This window comes from Bufo bufo, chromosome 4 (assembly GCF_905171765.1).
Source record: "Bufo bufo chromosome 4, aBufBuf1.1, whole genome shotgun sequence".
Lineage (NCBI taxonomy): Eukaryota > Metazoa > Chordata > Amphibia > Anura > Bufonidae > Bufo > Bufo bufo.
Genome location: NC_053392.1, coordinates 613,471,709 through 613,486,774, shown reverse-complemented (window position 1 = coordinate 613,486,774; position 15,066 = coordinate 613,471,709). Strand labels below are relative to the sequence as shown.

General features: G+C 43.5%; 1 protein-coding gene across 1 annotated transcript; it reads left to right on the top strand.

Moving 5' to 3' along the window:
- The first annotated feature begins 1,813 nt into the window (after positions 1-1,813).
- Positions 1,814-8,159, top strand: LOC120999377 (gastrula zinc finger protein XlCGF7.1-like). Its single transcript, XM_040430246.1, has 3 exons — positions 1,814-1,846; positions 3,320-3,377; positions 7,216-8,159. Exons 1-3 carry the CDS (start codon positions 1,814-1,816, stop codon positions 8,079-8,081), a joined length of 957 nt encoding a protein of 318 aa, XP_040286180.1. The 3' UTR covers positions 8,082-8,159.
- The last annotated feature ends 6,907 nt before the right edge of the window (positions 8,160-15,066 follow it).

Below are 15,066 nucleotides of genomic sequence, written 5' to 3'. Positions count from 1 at the left end.
ACCACCAGGATCACTGAGCTGCTGAGTGGAGAGGTGAGCGCTGCTGGGAATGCTGGCACATTATACAATAACGAGAAGGGAGGGGTCTGGTAATGACTGTATCCTTGTGTTGTCAGGTTCCTATAAGGTGTCAGGATGTCGCTGTCTATTTCTCCATGGAGGAGTGGGAGTATTTAGAAGAACACAAGGGTCTGTATCTGGACATGATGGAGAACCACCAGTCCCTCACATCACCGGGTAAGAGGAGACCTTCCATGACTGTAGAGGAGAGAACAGTTATGAGGGTCAGATTCCTCCATCATCTGATCATCACATATAGACAATGTATTCAGTCACTGTGTGTATTTCCTATAGATGGATCCAGTCAGAGAAATCCACCAGAGAGATGTCCCAGTCCTCTGTATTCCCAGGACTGTCCAGAGGAAAAATCAAATATCCCACTGGATCATCAGGTAGATGAAGCTGAGGTTTCTACAAATCCTCTATAGACTGATGTAATGGAGCTTTCTACTGACCTCCCCCAGCAGCAGTGGAGTATACTGTACACTCCGTCTACTGACCTCCCCCAGCAGCAGTGGAGTATACTGTACGCTCCATCTACTGACCTCCCCCAGCAGCAGTGGTGTATACTGTACGCTCCATCTACTGACCTCCCCCAGCAGCAGTGGAGTATACTGTACACTCCGTCTACCGACCTCCCCCAGCAGCAGTGGAGTATACTGTACGCTCCATCTACTGACCTCCCCCAGCAGTGGAGTATACTGTACGCTCCGTCTACTGACCTCCCCCAGCAGCAGTGGTGTATACTGTACGCTCCGTCTACTGACCTCCCCCAGCAGCAGTGGAGTATACTGTACGCTCCATCTACCCACCTCCCCCAGCAGTGGAGTATACTGTACTCTCCGTCTACTGACCTCCCCCAGCAGCAGTGGTGTATACTGTACGCTCCGTCTACTGACCTCCCCCAGCAGCAGTGGAGTATACTGTACGCTCCGTCTACTGACCTCCCCCAGCAGCAGTAGAGTATACTGTACGCTCCGTCTACTGACCTCCCCCAGCAGCAGCGGAGTATACTGTACGCTCCATCTACTGACCTCCCCCAGCAGCAGTGGAGTATACTGTACGCTACTGCATCTGGTTATTAGTGGCTGAAAGTGGTTTCTGGTTTCATAAAAGATTGTGATAAAAGGAATCTGTCACATTGATCAATCATGAGTAATACTGCTGAGACTGACCTCAGATCAGTATTCCCTTTAAAGGGGCTGCCCAAGGCTTAAGCTTACCACCAATCCACAGAATAGGCCATAAGTGTCTAGTCTGTGAAGGTCAAAAGGTCCAACCTGTGACTCCCACCGATCATTAGAAGAGGATTCCCATATTTCCTTTATAAATGGAGCAGAGGTCGAGTATGCAAGCTACCGCTCCATTCAGAGTCTGTGGGACTGCCAAAGAGTAGTGTTGAGCATGAATATTCGAAAAGCACATTTTTATCTCGAATATCGCCTTCTCGAGAATTCGCGAATATTTAGAATATAGTGCTATATATTCGTTATATCGAATATTCGTAATTTTTTCCATCTGAACACATGATTCCTCCCTGCTTCTTACTTGTGGGCCAATTAGTCATTGGTCCACAAGCGACTTAAGCAGTGAGGAATCATGACTTCAGATGGAAAAAAATTACGAATATTCAAAAAATATTTTTGACCCACGGATGTATTGATCGTGTAATATTTGCATAATGGAGAATATAACGAATATTCAAATTCGCGAATATTCTACAAAATATTTGCAAAATATCATGAATTCGAATATGACCCCTGCTGCTCATCACTACCAAAGAGAAGTAAGTGCAGCACTTGGCTATCTCCAGTTTTAAAGGGATTATCTTACCTGAGACATTGGTGGCACATCACTCTAGAACGGAGCTCACAAAGTGAAGGAGAACACCACGCATGCGCAACCGGCCTTCCTTAATTTGTATGGGTGTGCTGTAAATAGCCAAGTGGCGCGCTCGGCTATCTTAGGGAGTCCCGTTGAAATGAATGTAGAGAGCACAGCTGTCACGGATGGTGTTGCAGAAAACTAGAAGTCACAAATAAAGATCCGACTGACTTGATCCCAAACTAAGGAACATATTGGTGAGCCCTATAAAAGCCCTAGAGCTCTCCCTGATTGCTCAGCCCATGCAAAGATCTTTATGATAGAAAATGGCATGTCCACGTACCTAGACTGAGTGACACCTGAAAACCCTATAATAGTGAGGGGACACGACCACCGGCCCCCTGCACTCAATACGGAGGGAGTCAGGGTCACCTAGAATCAAGCCAACAGGAAAACACAAATAAAGGAATAGACTTATCTGAGGAACCAGCAGTTGCAGCATCTAGCAGTGAGCACAATCCAGGAAGTAGTATAAACCGCAAAGTGAAGCAGTATGGGAGGGGATATAAAGGGAGGCGATCACTGCTAATAGATGACAGCTGGGAGAGGGAGAAGAGATGACAAAACAAAACCAAAACAAAAGAACATCGTGCAAGAGGTACCGAAGAACGTCTGTCAGAACTTCTCAGAGATTTGGCGGTGACAACTGCGCAAGCGCGGCCACCGCTTCATTCACTTGTATAGAAGTGCCATAAATAGCCAAGCCAGTGGCTATTTTTGGCGCTACCATATAAATTATAAGCAGGCCGGCCGCACATGCATGGTCCACTCCTGTTCACTTTTGGAGCTCCGTTCTAGAGATAGATGTGGGTCACACCTCCTAGACCCGCACCTGTCTGACATTGGTGGCATAGCCTAGCGTTATGCCACCAATATCTCAGATGAGAAAACCCCTTTAAGCACCAAATCGTGAAAAAAAGTCCAAAGATCAACAAAACTGATAAGAGGCCCGAGACCCTCAGTTATGAGGGAATTTTTATTTAGTCTTGGGAGGAGATATCTAAGGGGAGACCTGATAAACCTGTACAAATATATGAAGGTAAGAAGGTTCAGTCTCCAGCGCTGATAAAAGGCTTCTTCACTGTAAAAGCTGTGACAATATTGAATAATGTAAGAACCGGAGGTGATGAGCACAGCGCCCCCTCCGGGATAGGATCAGATCAATTCATGAAGAGAAATGTCAGAAACCTTTCTGCTGATGTTTAAAACACTTGTCTGAATGTTGATCCTGTCTGACCGACACTTGAGGAGATCCTTCTCCTTTAGGGCAGATTGGTTCATGTCTTCTAGGGGTTTCTAACCTTCACCTGGATATAAGAGAAACTCAGGTTCCTTTTTCTGTTTTCTTCATGTCTTTAATGTTGGATCTTTGCAGGAAATTTCTGGTGAAATGACAAGAGAACTCGAAGACCCCGTGTCAGTGTCTGTGAAAGGTTAGAGCCCTTTTTTTAATATATATATAAATCTTGTTGACTGTAAATTCCTTTGTTAATGGCAAAACTGATACAAAGTTCAGATAAACCTCGTCCTCATCATCATTGTTATGAGTTATGTTTTAATTATGTCAAGTCCATATTTAATCTCCCTGGAGAAATGTGGGTGATAATCACAATGTCCTCTGCCAAGGAGATCATCACTCGTCTCCTCGGCATTAATCACAGCTCACATGGAGGTGTTATCAGTTTATTTTACTGATTGTATACTTATTTTTTGTACACGGTTATAGAGGCGGCCACATGACAGGGCACAGCGATCCCATGAACCCTGTCAATTAACCCCTCAGGTGTGGCACCTGAGCGGTTCATTAACATTGTTTGGCAAAACGCATTGCCCCGTCGTTGAGGCTGGGTGCCGGCTGTGTGATACGGCCAGCACCCGCCGCCCACATTTGTATTCAGGGGTTAATTATATACATTGGTGACGCAGTGGCCACAGCCCCTCCCCTCCTCCTCAGTATTACAATAACTGCCTAGAAACAACTGGACAATACAAAAAAATATTGTTGCATCACACGATCATAGAGGAGGTCCCGAAAGACGTCATTGATGACATTTTGGAATGCTGCAGGAGTGTTACAGAGGCCAAAGGGCATGACTAAATACTCATAGTACTTTTCCGGAGTGTTGAATGACATCTACCATTAGTCACCCACACGTATTCAAATCAAATTATAGGCCCCACGGAGTTCCAACTTTGGGAAGATTCTGGATCTATGAATCCTATCAAAAAGCCAAGGGACCAGAGGCAGGGGACATTTACTCTTCACATGTGTTCTTATCATTTTGTTCAATCCCTGATAATCAATGCAGGACTGCAGAGAACCATCCTTTTTCTTCATAAAAAGAAATCCAGCCTCAGCTGGGGAGAAAGATTTCCTAATTAAACCTTTCTCCAAGTGTTTTTTGTTATGTAGTCCAACATAGCCTGAGTCTCCGATAAAAATAATGGATAGTCTTGGCCACTAGGAGGCATGGTGCCAGACCGGAGCCCAATCAGTCATAGGCTCTGTGTGGTGACTACCTTCCGTTTTATCAAAAATATACACGTAGCTGGAATGAAGCATGGCCCAATAGATTCTGGGGAACCTCTGGAGCCCAGGGTGGTCGCACAGAAGCCAAGCAGCGGAAACGACAGTCATCCCCAGTGCAAAATCACAGAAGGAGGATACTAGTAGAAACAGGCAGGACATAGGATCTTTTCTGTGAGCAAGACTCTCACTTGGAGATCGATGGGCACGCTGATATTTCATGGATTCCATAAGTGTCATCCCATTGATAGATGTGCTACCAAAGGCCTCTCCAACTACTTGGAAGGGATATGGTATTGGGCTACCAAGGCCTGATGCAGGAGTCCAGGAAGGCCTGCAAGGTAAAGACACAGGGAGTATCAGCTGCAGAGAGAACTTGACTTTGCCCAGGGTTGTCCATCCAATCAACTCTAGGCACTGGAATTTCCCATGAGGAGGGAACAGGTTATTTGCAATAGTCACTGATGCACCTATGCAGATGATCCTCTTTGGACAGTTGACCTTGTCCAATTGCTTGGGTTTCGGAGGAGGAGACGAAGAAGGTAGCAAAGGCCTTTGAAAAGAAGATGCCAGCTGAGGAACTCTGCTTTCACATGCAGACACCTTGAGGCGCTCTTTGAAGCAGAGATTGATTCAAGCAGCCAGGATAATTACATTATCTATGGTAGAGAGTGCCTCTTCACCTGCCAATTAATCCATATTATGCCCTGACAAACCTCTCCAGAAAGCAGCAGTTCAGAACCAAAGATGCAGAACTGTATGGCATACTGTTCCAGAGTGAAGCTACCCTGACAGAGGTGCGGGAGTGAAGAGGCCACAGAGGTGGCACGACAGGCTCCTCGAAGACCTTGTGGAAGGTGGTCAAAAGTCCCAAAGATTATAGATTAGTTGGCCACTTTGCTTACAGAAGGGGATAGGGTAGGTAAGGGCTTCTCCAGAGATGAGGCAAACCAGGAATGTTTCATTGGACCAGTCTATAGAAAATTAATGAGCCCGCAATTCAAAGTGAATAGTACACTGGCTCAAGAACGCACAACATAACTTGGGATCACCTTTGAGGTATGAGGGTAGTGAAAGGTGCAGGCTGGAAGCAAACTGGTGGAGGTGGTTATGCAGACACAATGGCTGAAGGTAGCAGCACAGGAGCTGCAGTAGTCTAAGTGGGCTAAGATAGAATTGAGATACTGCAGAAGCTGCTCTTGGCATCCATGTTGACTAGTCAACTCCTTAAATATTTTAGGCAGTCTGATCTTAGATTGGCCAGTAGGATCCATGGCAAACTGTTAAGCAGCAGATGTTGATCTCTGTGGTCTAAAAACTGTTTGGTTTAGGGTTACTACTCAAGTTATCTACAGTAAATGGCCCCTCTGATATTCACTCTTTTACAATATACAGGGGTTTAGACTTTGGAGCACGGGAACCACCAGGCCACTATCTCCTGAAGTAGTCCCTGTTCAGTGACTGTTGACCCACAGAGGTCAAGAGACACCAGTGCTGAGCACCGAGAGATCAGGCAAAACCATGGTCGGTAATAGGCCGAGGTCAGGGCAGGCAGAGTATGTGCATTCCAATAAACAGTCCAAAGTCAGGATGGGCAGCTGAGGGTCTCTATGGAGATTAGAGAGAGGCCAGGTAGCAAAAGGTCAAATCTGGGAAACAGACAGAAGTCAGTACACGGGCAGACAAACGTATAACAGCATACATAGCAGACTAGACTCTATTACTGAGGCACTTACTGACAGCAGAAGGTGACTAAAGTTACCCACAATGGCCAGCCATTGACTGGTAAAGATTAGGGTATGCATGCACTAGCCCTTTAAAAACTGGAGGTAGCATGCCCGCACTCCACAGTCAGAGTGAGAGAGGCCTGGCCAAGAAGCAAGCTATTTCGTGCATGGAGGGACAGATCTATTCCAGTGGCATGGCCCACCCGGAAGGAGGGGAAAGCGGGAGGAATGTTAATTTTTGTCTGGTCCTAGGTGCCTGAAAGTGCCTTGGCTGGATCCATTTGTACCTCCTAATTTAAAGGGATTAGAGATTATTCTGGATTACATTGTTACTACACCTATTTACACATGAAAAATGAAAGCTCTTCGCACACATTTTTGATCAAACGTGTTTGTCGGGGTTCCCTGATCATAAATACATGGTGTGAATATTGAAAACCCTCAATCTGATGTCAGAGGCAACCATTCATTAACTCCTCCTTGTCAACTGAACACCATGATTTCATTCCTATAGGCTTTTCTTAAGCTGGCCATATACATTATACTTTTGTCGGATGAACCTGTCAAGAACCGTGGGTTCGGCTGGCACACTAATGTCTGTGGGGAGTTCCCGACTTTCCCCCGGAAATGTCCCATTTTCTCCCAATAGATATATTTACCTGGGAGATAAACCACCTTTAGAACTGTCTGGCAGCAGCTTTCTCCGCTCTCCTATGATGTACACAGACATATTTTGCTGAGCCGAATTTGTATGTGTATGGGGGAAGCGGCTGTCTGCTGAACGAAGCTTAGACTTAACCCCTTTAAGTCTTTTATCTGGAAACTATTTAACTCTTTGTCAGGAAATATCTGTCCATGGATGTTTGATATGAGTTTGATTAACCTGGTTAAAACCTAACTCATAACATGTGTCTATATATTTATTTCACATATATGTTCATGCTGCATTTGCCTCTATTCATATCCGTTATATAGATACTATACTTTGAGAAAATAAGAAAATATTTATTTTTCCAGGTGAGGATGAGACGAGAGACTCCCATGAACATCTCCTTTTATCTGAAGAAGTAGAAGATAACAATGTCACACAAGCTAATTCAATAAATGCTAATGTACCCTTAGACCTTCACAGTGGAGATCTATCCACCAGTACCGTTAGTCACAAGTATCTTTTGTCCAATCAATCACTGAGTCAATCACAGAATCAGTCTAAACAATCTGTGCATGAAATAATTGACAAAGATAAAAGACCACTTTCAGGTTCAGAATGTGAAAAGTATTTTAGTCAGAAATCAAAACTTATGGAGCGTCAAAGAATTCACACACGGGAGAAGCCATTTTTATGTTCAGAATGCGGGAAATGTTTTGGTCTGAAATCAAGCCTTGTGAAACATCGAAGAATTCACACAGGGGAGAAGCCATTTTCATGTTCGGAATGTGGGAAACACTTTAGTCGGAAATGTGGTCTTGTTGAACATCAAATGATATTTCACACAGGGGAGAAGCCATTTTCATGTCCGGAATGTGGGAAATGTTTTGGAAAGAAATCACATGTTGTGGAACATCTAAGAACTCACACAGGAGAGAAGCCATTTCCATGTTTAGAATGTGGGAAATGTTTTAGCAAAAAATCAAATCTTGTGGAACATTTAAGAACTCACACAGGGGAGAAGCCATTTTTATGTTCAGAATGTGGGAAATGTTTTAGTCTGAAATCGTGTCTTGTTACTCATCAGAGAACTCATACAAGGGAGAAACCATTTTCATGTCCTGATTGTAGGAAATGTTTTGGTCAGAAATCAACTCTTGTTACTCATCAAAGAACTCACTCCAAGAAGAAGCCATTTTCATGTTCAGAATGTGGGAAATGTTTCGGCTATTAACCGGATCTTGTTGAACATCAAAGAACTCACAAGGGATAGAAACTATTTTCATGTTCTGAATGTGAGAAATGTTTTAGTCTGAAAATAAATCTTGTTAAACATCGAAGAATCCACACAGGGGAGAAGACATTTTCATGTTTAGAATGTGGGAAATGTTTTGGTCGGAAATTATTTCTTATAGAACATCAGAGAATTCACATGGGAGAGAAGCCATTTTCATGTTCTGAATGTGGGAAATGTTTTTGCCAGAAATCAGGCCTTTTTGGATCATCGAAGAACTCACACAGAAGAAAAGCCATTTTCATGTTTAGAATGTGGGAAATGTTTTGGTCGGAAAACGGTTCTTCTTGAACATCCGAGAACTCACATAAGAGAGAATCTATTTTCATGGGAGATATTTTAATGTTCTGAATTTGCTAAATTTTTTACACACAGAGCAGGTTTTGCAAAACATCAAAGAATTCGCACAGGTGCAACGTAAGAACTGTTGCAGGTGTGTGGCTTTATTTTACGACCTGCTGCCTAAGGATGCCTTCTGTTGTTTAAATATACCCTTTGAGGACCTTTGGTATAAGCAGAACTGTATAAGCAGATGTTCCCAGAAAACTAGAGTCACGCTATTACAACACTGATTGTTTAGACACTGCCACTATGCCCGCATGATCAGTACTGTGGAATTTCAGGAAGTCTTCAGATTCTTAATTTTTATTTTTATTTCATTATGCTGTGGCCTTGTGCTAAAATTAAAAAGAAATCAAGTTGTTCCCCGTCATTCTGCACTCCATACCCCATAATGACAAAGTGAAAACAGAATGTTAGAAATCTTAGCTAATTTATTGAAAAGGAAAAGCTAAAATCTTGCATTGATATAAGTATTCAGACCCTTTACTCAGGACAAAGTTGAAGCCCCTTTGGCAGCAATTACAGCCTACAGTCTTCTTGGGTATGATGCCAAAAGGTTTGCACACCAGGATTTGGGGATTTTCTGCCGTTCTTCTCTGCAGATTCTCTCAAGCTCTGTGAGATTGGATGGGGATGTCGGTGGACCGCCATTTTCAGGTCTCTCCAGAAATGTTCAATTAGGTTCAGGGTTCTGGCTAGGCCACTCAAAGAAATTTCGAAATTTGTCCCTAAGCTGCTCCTGTGTTGTCTTGGATGTGTGCTTAGGGTAATTATCTTGTTGGAAGGTGAACCATGAATTCAAGGCTGAGATCCAGGTCCTCTTTTCTATTAAAAATATCTCTGGACTTTGCTCAGTTCAGCTTTACCTCAACCATGACTAGTCTACCTGTGTCAGCTGCTGAAAAACACCCCTACAATATGATGCTGCCATCACCATTCTTTAATGTAGGGATGGTATTGGGCAGATCATTAGCAGTGCCTGGTTTCCTCCAGACATGACTCTTAGAATTGAGGGCTGTTGCTTGTGCACCTTTTTCTACCACACTTTTCCTTCCACTTAATTTTCCATTAATATGCTTGGATACAGAACTCTGTGAGCAGCCTGCTTCTTAAGCAATTGCCTTTTGTGGATTGCCCTTGTGGAGGGTGACAATGACTCCAGAAGTCAGCAGTCTTCCCCATGAGTGTGTTTCCTACTAAACCAGACTGAGGTACCAAGCTTGGGAAACCTTTGAAAGTGTTTTGTGTTGATTAGATGATTAGAGTGTGACTCAATGAATCTACAATATTTAACTTTTTCACAATATTCTAATTCTCTGAGACACTGACTTTTGGGTTTTCTTTAGCTGTAAACCATAATCATCAGCATTAAAAGAAATAAACGCTCGAAAAAGATCACTGTGTGTAATAAATCTATAATATGAGTTTTACTTTTTCAATTGAATTACTGAAATAAATTTAACTTTTCCACAATCTTCCCTTTCCATCAGAGCCATCCTTCAGACCTTACTGTCAGCTCCAGTTCATACACTTGTGCATATTGAAATTACCATCCACAGCAACAAAAGTGGTGAATAAAACAGACCAATAGAGCATCTGTTTTTATGGAGATTAGTGTTGGAAGTATGTTGTGCACACAGGAGGAGCTCAGGCAGAGTAACCATTGGATTCTTGGTCACCTCTGTTACCAATGCCCTCCTCCTCTATTACTTAGTTGTTTTTTTTTAACAAATATCTGTTTTATTGATTTTCACAATGAGAAAATAAGCATCATTTGTAATGTTACAGGTATTACAAAATACATACTTTTTCATAAATTGCAGATATAGAGAAAACAGCCCACCAAAGTGTACCTATTGGGGGCGCACATAACGACAAGGGTAGTATCTATTTTATTTGTTTGACCTTGCAAGGTCTTGGAGCAACGTCGTTAATGCACACAGTTTTATATTTCTTCAAGCTGGCTTTGATAGGAAACGGTAATCAAAACATAACCATACAGAACGAATGGAGGCGATGAACATCCTCCTAACGGCACTCATATCACAAGTCACTCCCAGGACAGTTTTCCACAACTGGTGGAATATGGTGTGTGATCAGTGAAGATTTACTACACATTCAGTGTAGGAATATCCAATGTCAAGACTGGCCCACAACAGTGTATGGCCCAAATACACAAACTAAGTACGGCTAGGGTCACTACATTGTTGCTTCCAAAATTGCTACGATATCATGACGCAGCTGAGCGAGAGGCTGTCCTCGTGGATTTGGTTTTTATGAGGCATGTACAAATATATGTGTAAGTATGTAAGAGGATAGAGGTGTGTAAGAGGGTAGAACCTAGAAACATACATCAGGTCTAGGTATTCCTATAATTCTTCCATGGGCTCCATAGTTGCAAGAACTTAGAGTGACACCGGTTAGCCCAGCTACTATAGTTGGTCGACTTTCATCTTCCATTGGGCAAGGGAGGGAGGATCTGGGTTAAGCCATCGCAACGGGATAAGAGATCTGGCTGCTTGGACAAGCCATGTGGGTAGATCAAACGGTTTAGAGGACCATCCTTTAGAGGGTAGCCACAATAGTACTGAGATCGAAGTAAGCTGAAGGGAGGAACCACATATTCGTTTTATTTCTGTTTCAATATGAGACCAATAAGTGGAGATTAGCGGGCAAGACCAAAATATGTGTCCAAGTGTACCTTTTCCCTGAGAAGAACGCCAGCATACATTTGTATTTGACAAACCCATTTTGTGGAGTTTGCTAGGATCATTATACCATCTGACCATCATTTTGTATGAATGTTCTTGAATTTTTACGCATCTAGAGAATCCATGAGATCTTAGATGTATTTGGTCGATATCAGCTGTACTGAAGGATACTCCCAGATCCTCCTCCCATTGGACAATGTAGGCCGGTTTGTTCATTTTCAGTGAACCCTGTAGATTTTTATAAATAGTACAGATTGCGTGTTTAAGTAACGTTCGCCCTTGTACCAACCTTTCAAACCAGGTAGCTTCGTTTGCTGTTGCATATTTATCCTGTAGTTTAAAATAAGCGTCTTTAAAGATTCTTAGGTCTAAGAAGTTAGCTTGTTTTAGTCGACGGGAGAAGAATGCATTTAATTCTGTTGTTGTTTTTGAATGTGTTAGTAATTCCTCAATATTTAAATCTTTAAATAGGTTCCAGAACTCCGGAGGGTTGGTGACACTAGGATAGATCAGGAATGGACTTCGTGAAGAAGGCATAGATCTTGGGGGATTAGAGAGTAGGTGTGTGTGGCTGGATAGGGTGTTGAAGACCGAGTAAATCCCTTTGGTCAGACCCTCTATTGGGGGGTGATGCTTTCTGACGCTCCATAAGCCCGCTAGTTGACAATTGGTTAGGGTAGTTAATTCTATTTCTGAGCCTAAAATCCTGAATTGGGGAATTCGCTGAGATGGTTCCAGGCATCTGGTAAGTCTGATGGGGTTCTGATTGTGCAGTGTCTTCCATCCTTGCTGAACGTGAGACCGAACGGGAAAAGCCACCGATACAGAATTTTCTGGTCTCTTAAATAATCTGTTATGGGTTTCATAATTATTCTTTTATATAGTGTGGACGGAGCGATGTCTTGATACATAAAGATTTTTGTATCTTCAAATCGTAGCTTCTTCCTCTCCCTCGTCGCCTGGAGCAAGGCCGCAGTACTTCTAAAGCTAAGTAGGCAGCATATAACATCTCGCGGCGGCTCATCTTTCTTCGGAACAGGGCGCAGGGATCTATGGATCCTTTCAATGGTGATATCTTGAGCTTTTTCTTCTCCAAGTATGTCCTTGAAAAGCTGCTCTGCGACAGCCTGTAATTCAGCTGCCCCTACTGATTCTGGCAGTCTTTTTAGTCTGATGTTCTTTCTTCTGCTCCGATTCTCCTGGTCCTCTATTTGCAATAAAGCGTTGTTGAGAGAATGAGTTTGAACTTCCAGGAGATCGGATACTACAGATGCACGGTCGGTTAGTAGGGTCTGGTTTCCCTCCAAGGATTCGACTCTGTGGCCCAGGGATTTTACATCTTCCCTCATGTCTCTCACCTCCTGTAACAGCGGCGCCATCGCTTGAGCTAGGGAGTCTTTCAGAAAGGAACTCGTGAGGATAGAGTCGTTATCATCTGGTTGCATGGAATCAACCTCGTCTCTTCCTCCCACGGCTCCTGCATATTCTTCTTCGTCCGAGTCCGGTATCGAGGGCTGCGGCGCCATTTTGTTCAGGAGCGCTGGTGAGAGCGCCACCTTTTTTCTCATGAAGCGATCCATCTCTGTTTGCCCCTTTTTATGTTTAGGGGTAGCCTGATGGTAGCCTCTCTAGTCTTATCTCTCCCGATTTTGTCTGTTTCTGGGTGTCTGTTTGCTGGAAAGCACGGGTCTTGGCGGCAGGAGCTCTGTCTCAGACCTCCATCACGCTCAGCGGTCAGGCTCCGCCCCCTCTATTACTTAGTTTTGTGGGGCGACCAGATCTAGGAAGAGTCCTGGTTGTTCCAAACTTATGCCATTTAAGAATTTTTGAGGCCACTCTGTTCTTAGGAGGATTCGGTAAAGCAAATTTTTTTTTGTAAAAATGAAAAGAGGTCGCCTATCCGGGAGAGATGTACTTCTCCCAGAGTACTGCACAAATTGGGACAATCAAATTAAATGGGAGGGGTGGGGGGGCAGTAACGTATATAAAACATAACTTTTAATCAATCTAAATTAGAAAACGACCCCTAAAAAAAGACAAACAGACAAAAACACACACCAAAGGGACCTAGCACTCGGCTCAAGGCACTAATCAGAAGCCAAATGCAGGGCCAGAGCCTGAATTGCACAGAGGTTCCACTGGCGGGACAAAATGACCATAACCGTAATGACAACCATAGGTATCCACCATTAGGTGGATATAAAATGAAGACTGGTAAAAATGGGTAGATCTTACCGGTCCAGTCGGATATCGTCACGGAAATATAGAAACATAGAATGTGTCGGCAGATAAGAACCATTTGGCCCATCTAGTCTGCCCAATATACTGAATACTATGGATAGCCCCTGGCCCTATCTTATATGAAAGATGGCCTTATGCCTATCCCATGCACGCTTAAACTCCTTCACTGTATTTGCAGCTACCACTTCTGCAGGAAGGCTATTCCATGCATCCACTACTCTCTCAGTAAAGTAATACTTCCTGATATTACTTTTAAACCTTTGCCCCTCTAATTTAAACCTCTTGTAGCAGTTTTTCTTCTTTTAAATATTCTCTCCTCTTTTACCGTGTTGATTCCCTTTATGTATTTAAAAGTTTCTATCATATCCCCTCTGTCTCGTCTTTCTTCCAAGCTATACATGTTAAGGTCCTTTTAATCTTTCCTTGTAAGTTTTATCCTGCAATCCATGTACTAATTTAGTAGTTCTTCTCTGAACTCTCTCCAAAGTATCAATATCCTTCTGGAGATATGGTCTCCAGTACTGAGCACAATACTCCAAATGAAGTCTCACTAGTGCTCTGTAGAGCGGCATGAGCGCCTCCCTCTGTCTACTGGTAATGCCTCTCCCTATACACCCAAGCATTCTGCTAGCATCTCCTGCTGCTCTATGACATTATCTGCCTACCTTTAAGTCTTCTGAAATAATGACCCCTAAATCCCTTTCCTCAGATACTGAGGTTAGGACTGTATCACTGATTTTATAGTCTGCTCTTGGGTTTTTACGCCCCAGGTGCATTATCTTGCACTTATCAACATAACATTTTTGATGGGAAGCCAGTTCAGTAAAGATAGTTCCAAGGTCTAGAAATCACAAGGCACATCTTAGTGTGAAGCCGGAAAAAAGGGATCGGGTACTGTCCCTAATGTACCCTACTTGAACTGGTATTCCCTAGTGACCTCCTAATAAGGAGTCATCGTCCGGAACCTCACCCTGATCTAAAGGCCCTAGAACGCACTGATTCCCTTAACATAAGGTGGGCTTCAAGGGACCCAGATCGGATGCTCCAAGGTACGCCTTAAATCTCCAAGGATTCACCTGGTAAAGAAACTATGTCCCAATGTGTTTCGTCAGTTTGAAGAATCAGCCCCACGAATCATCAGGGGACATGGGGCTGATGCTGTCAAGATAGTGTAAAAATGTGTATGGCAAAAACTCTGGGGGTTCCTGACAATGACATAGAAAATAGAAGGAACCAGTCAGAACCATAATGCAGTAAATCAACAAACAAAAGTACCAACATAAAAAAGGAGAATAAACTTACTACAGAATTCCAGGGACGAGCGTATGGCTAGACTCCTAAATGCAGGGACACTGCAAGCTGAAAGGTCCTCGCGTTGGTAAGCATATCTGGCAGCAAGCGAATGGCTTGCCGTGTGTGTTTAAATGTTAGGGGACCGGAACAGAGGCGCGCACGTCACACGTAGCGTCACCACATGTCGCCAGCCGTACGCGCTTGCGCACCACCGATCCCCAAGAGATCCAAATGCAGTCCCAGAGCCGGCGTATGGTTCGGCTAAGGACACGTCATCAAACGATGACGTCAACTAGCGCATGCGCACAGCCGCTCCTAGGGAGATCACAATCCCAGCA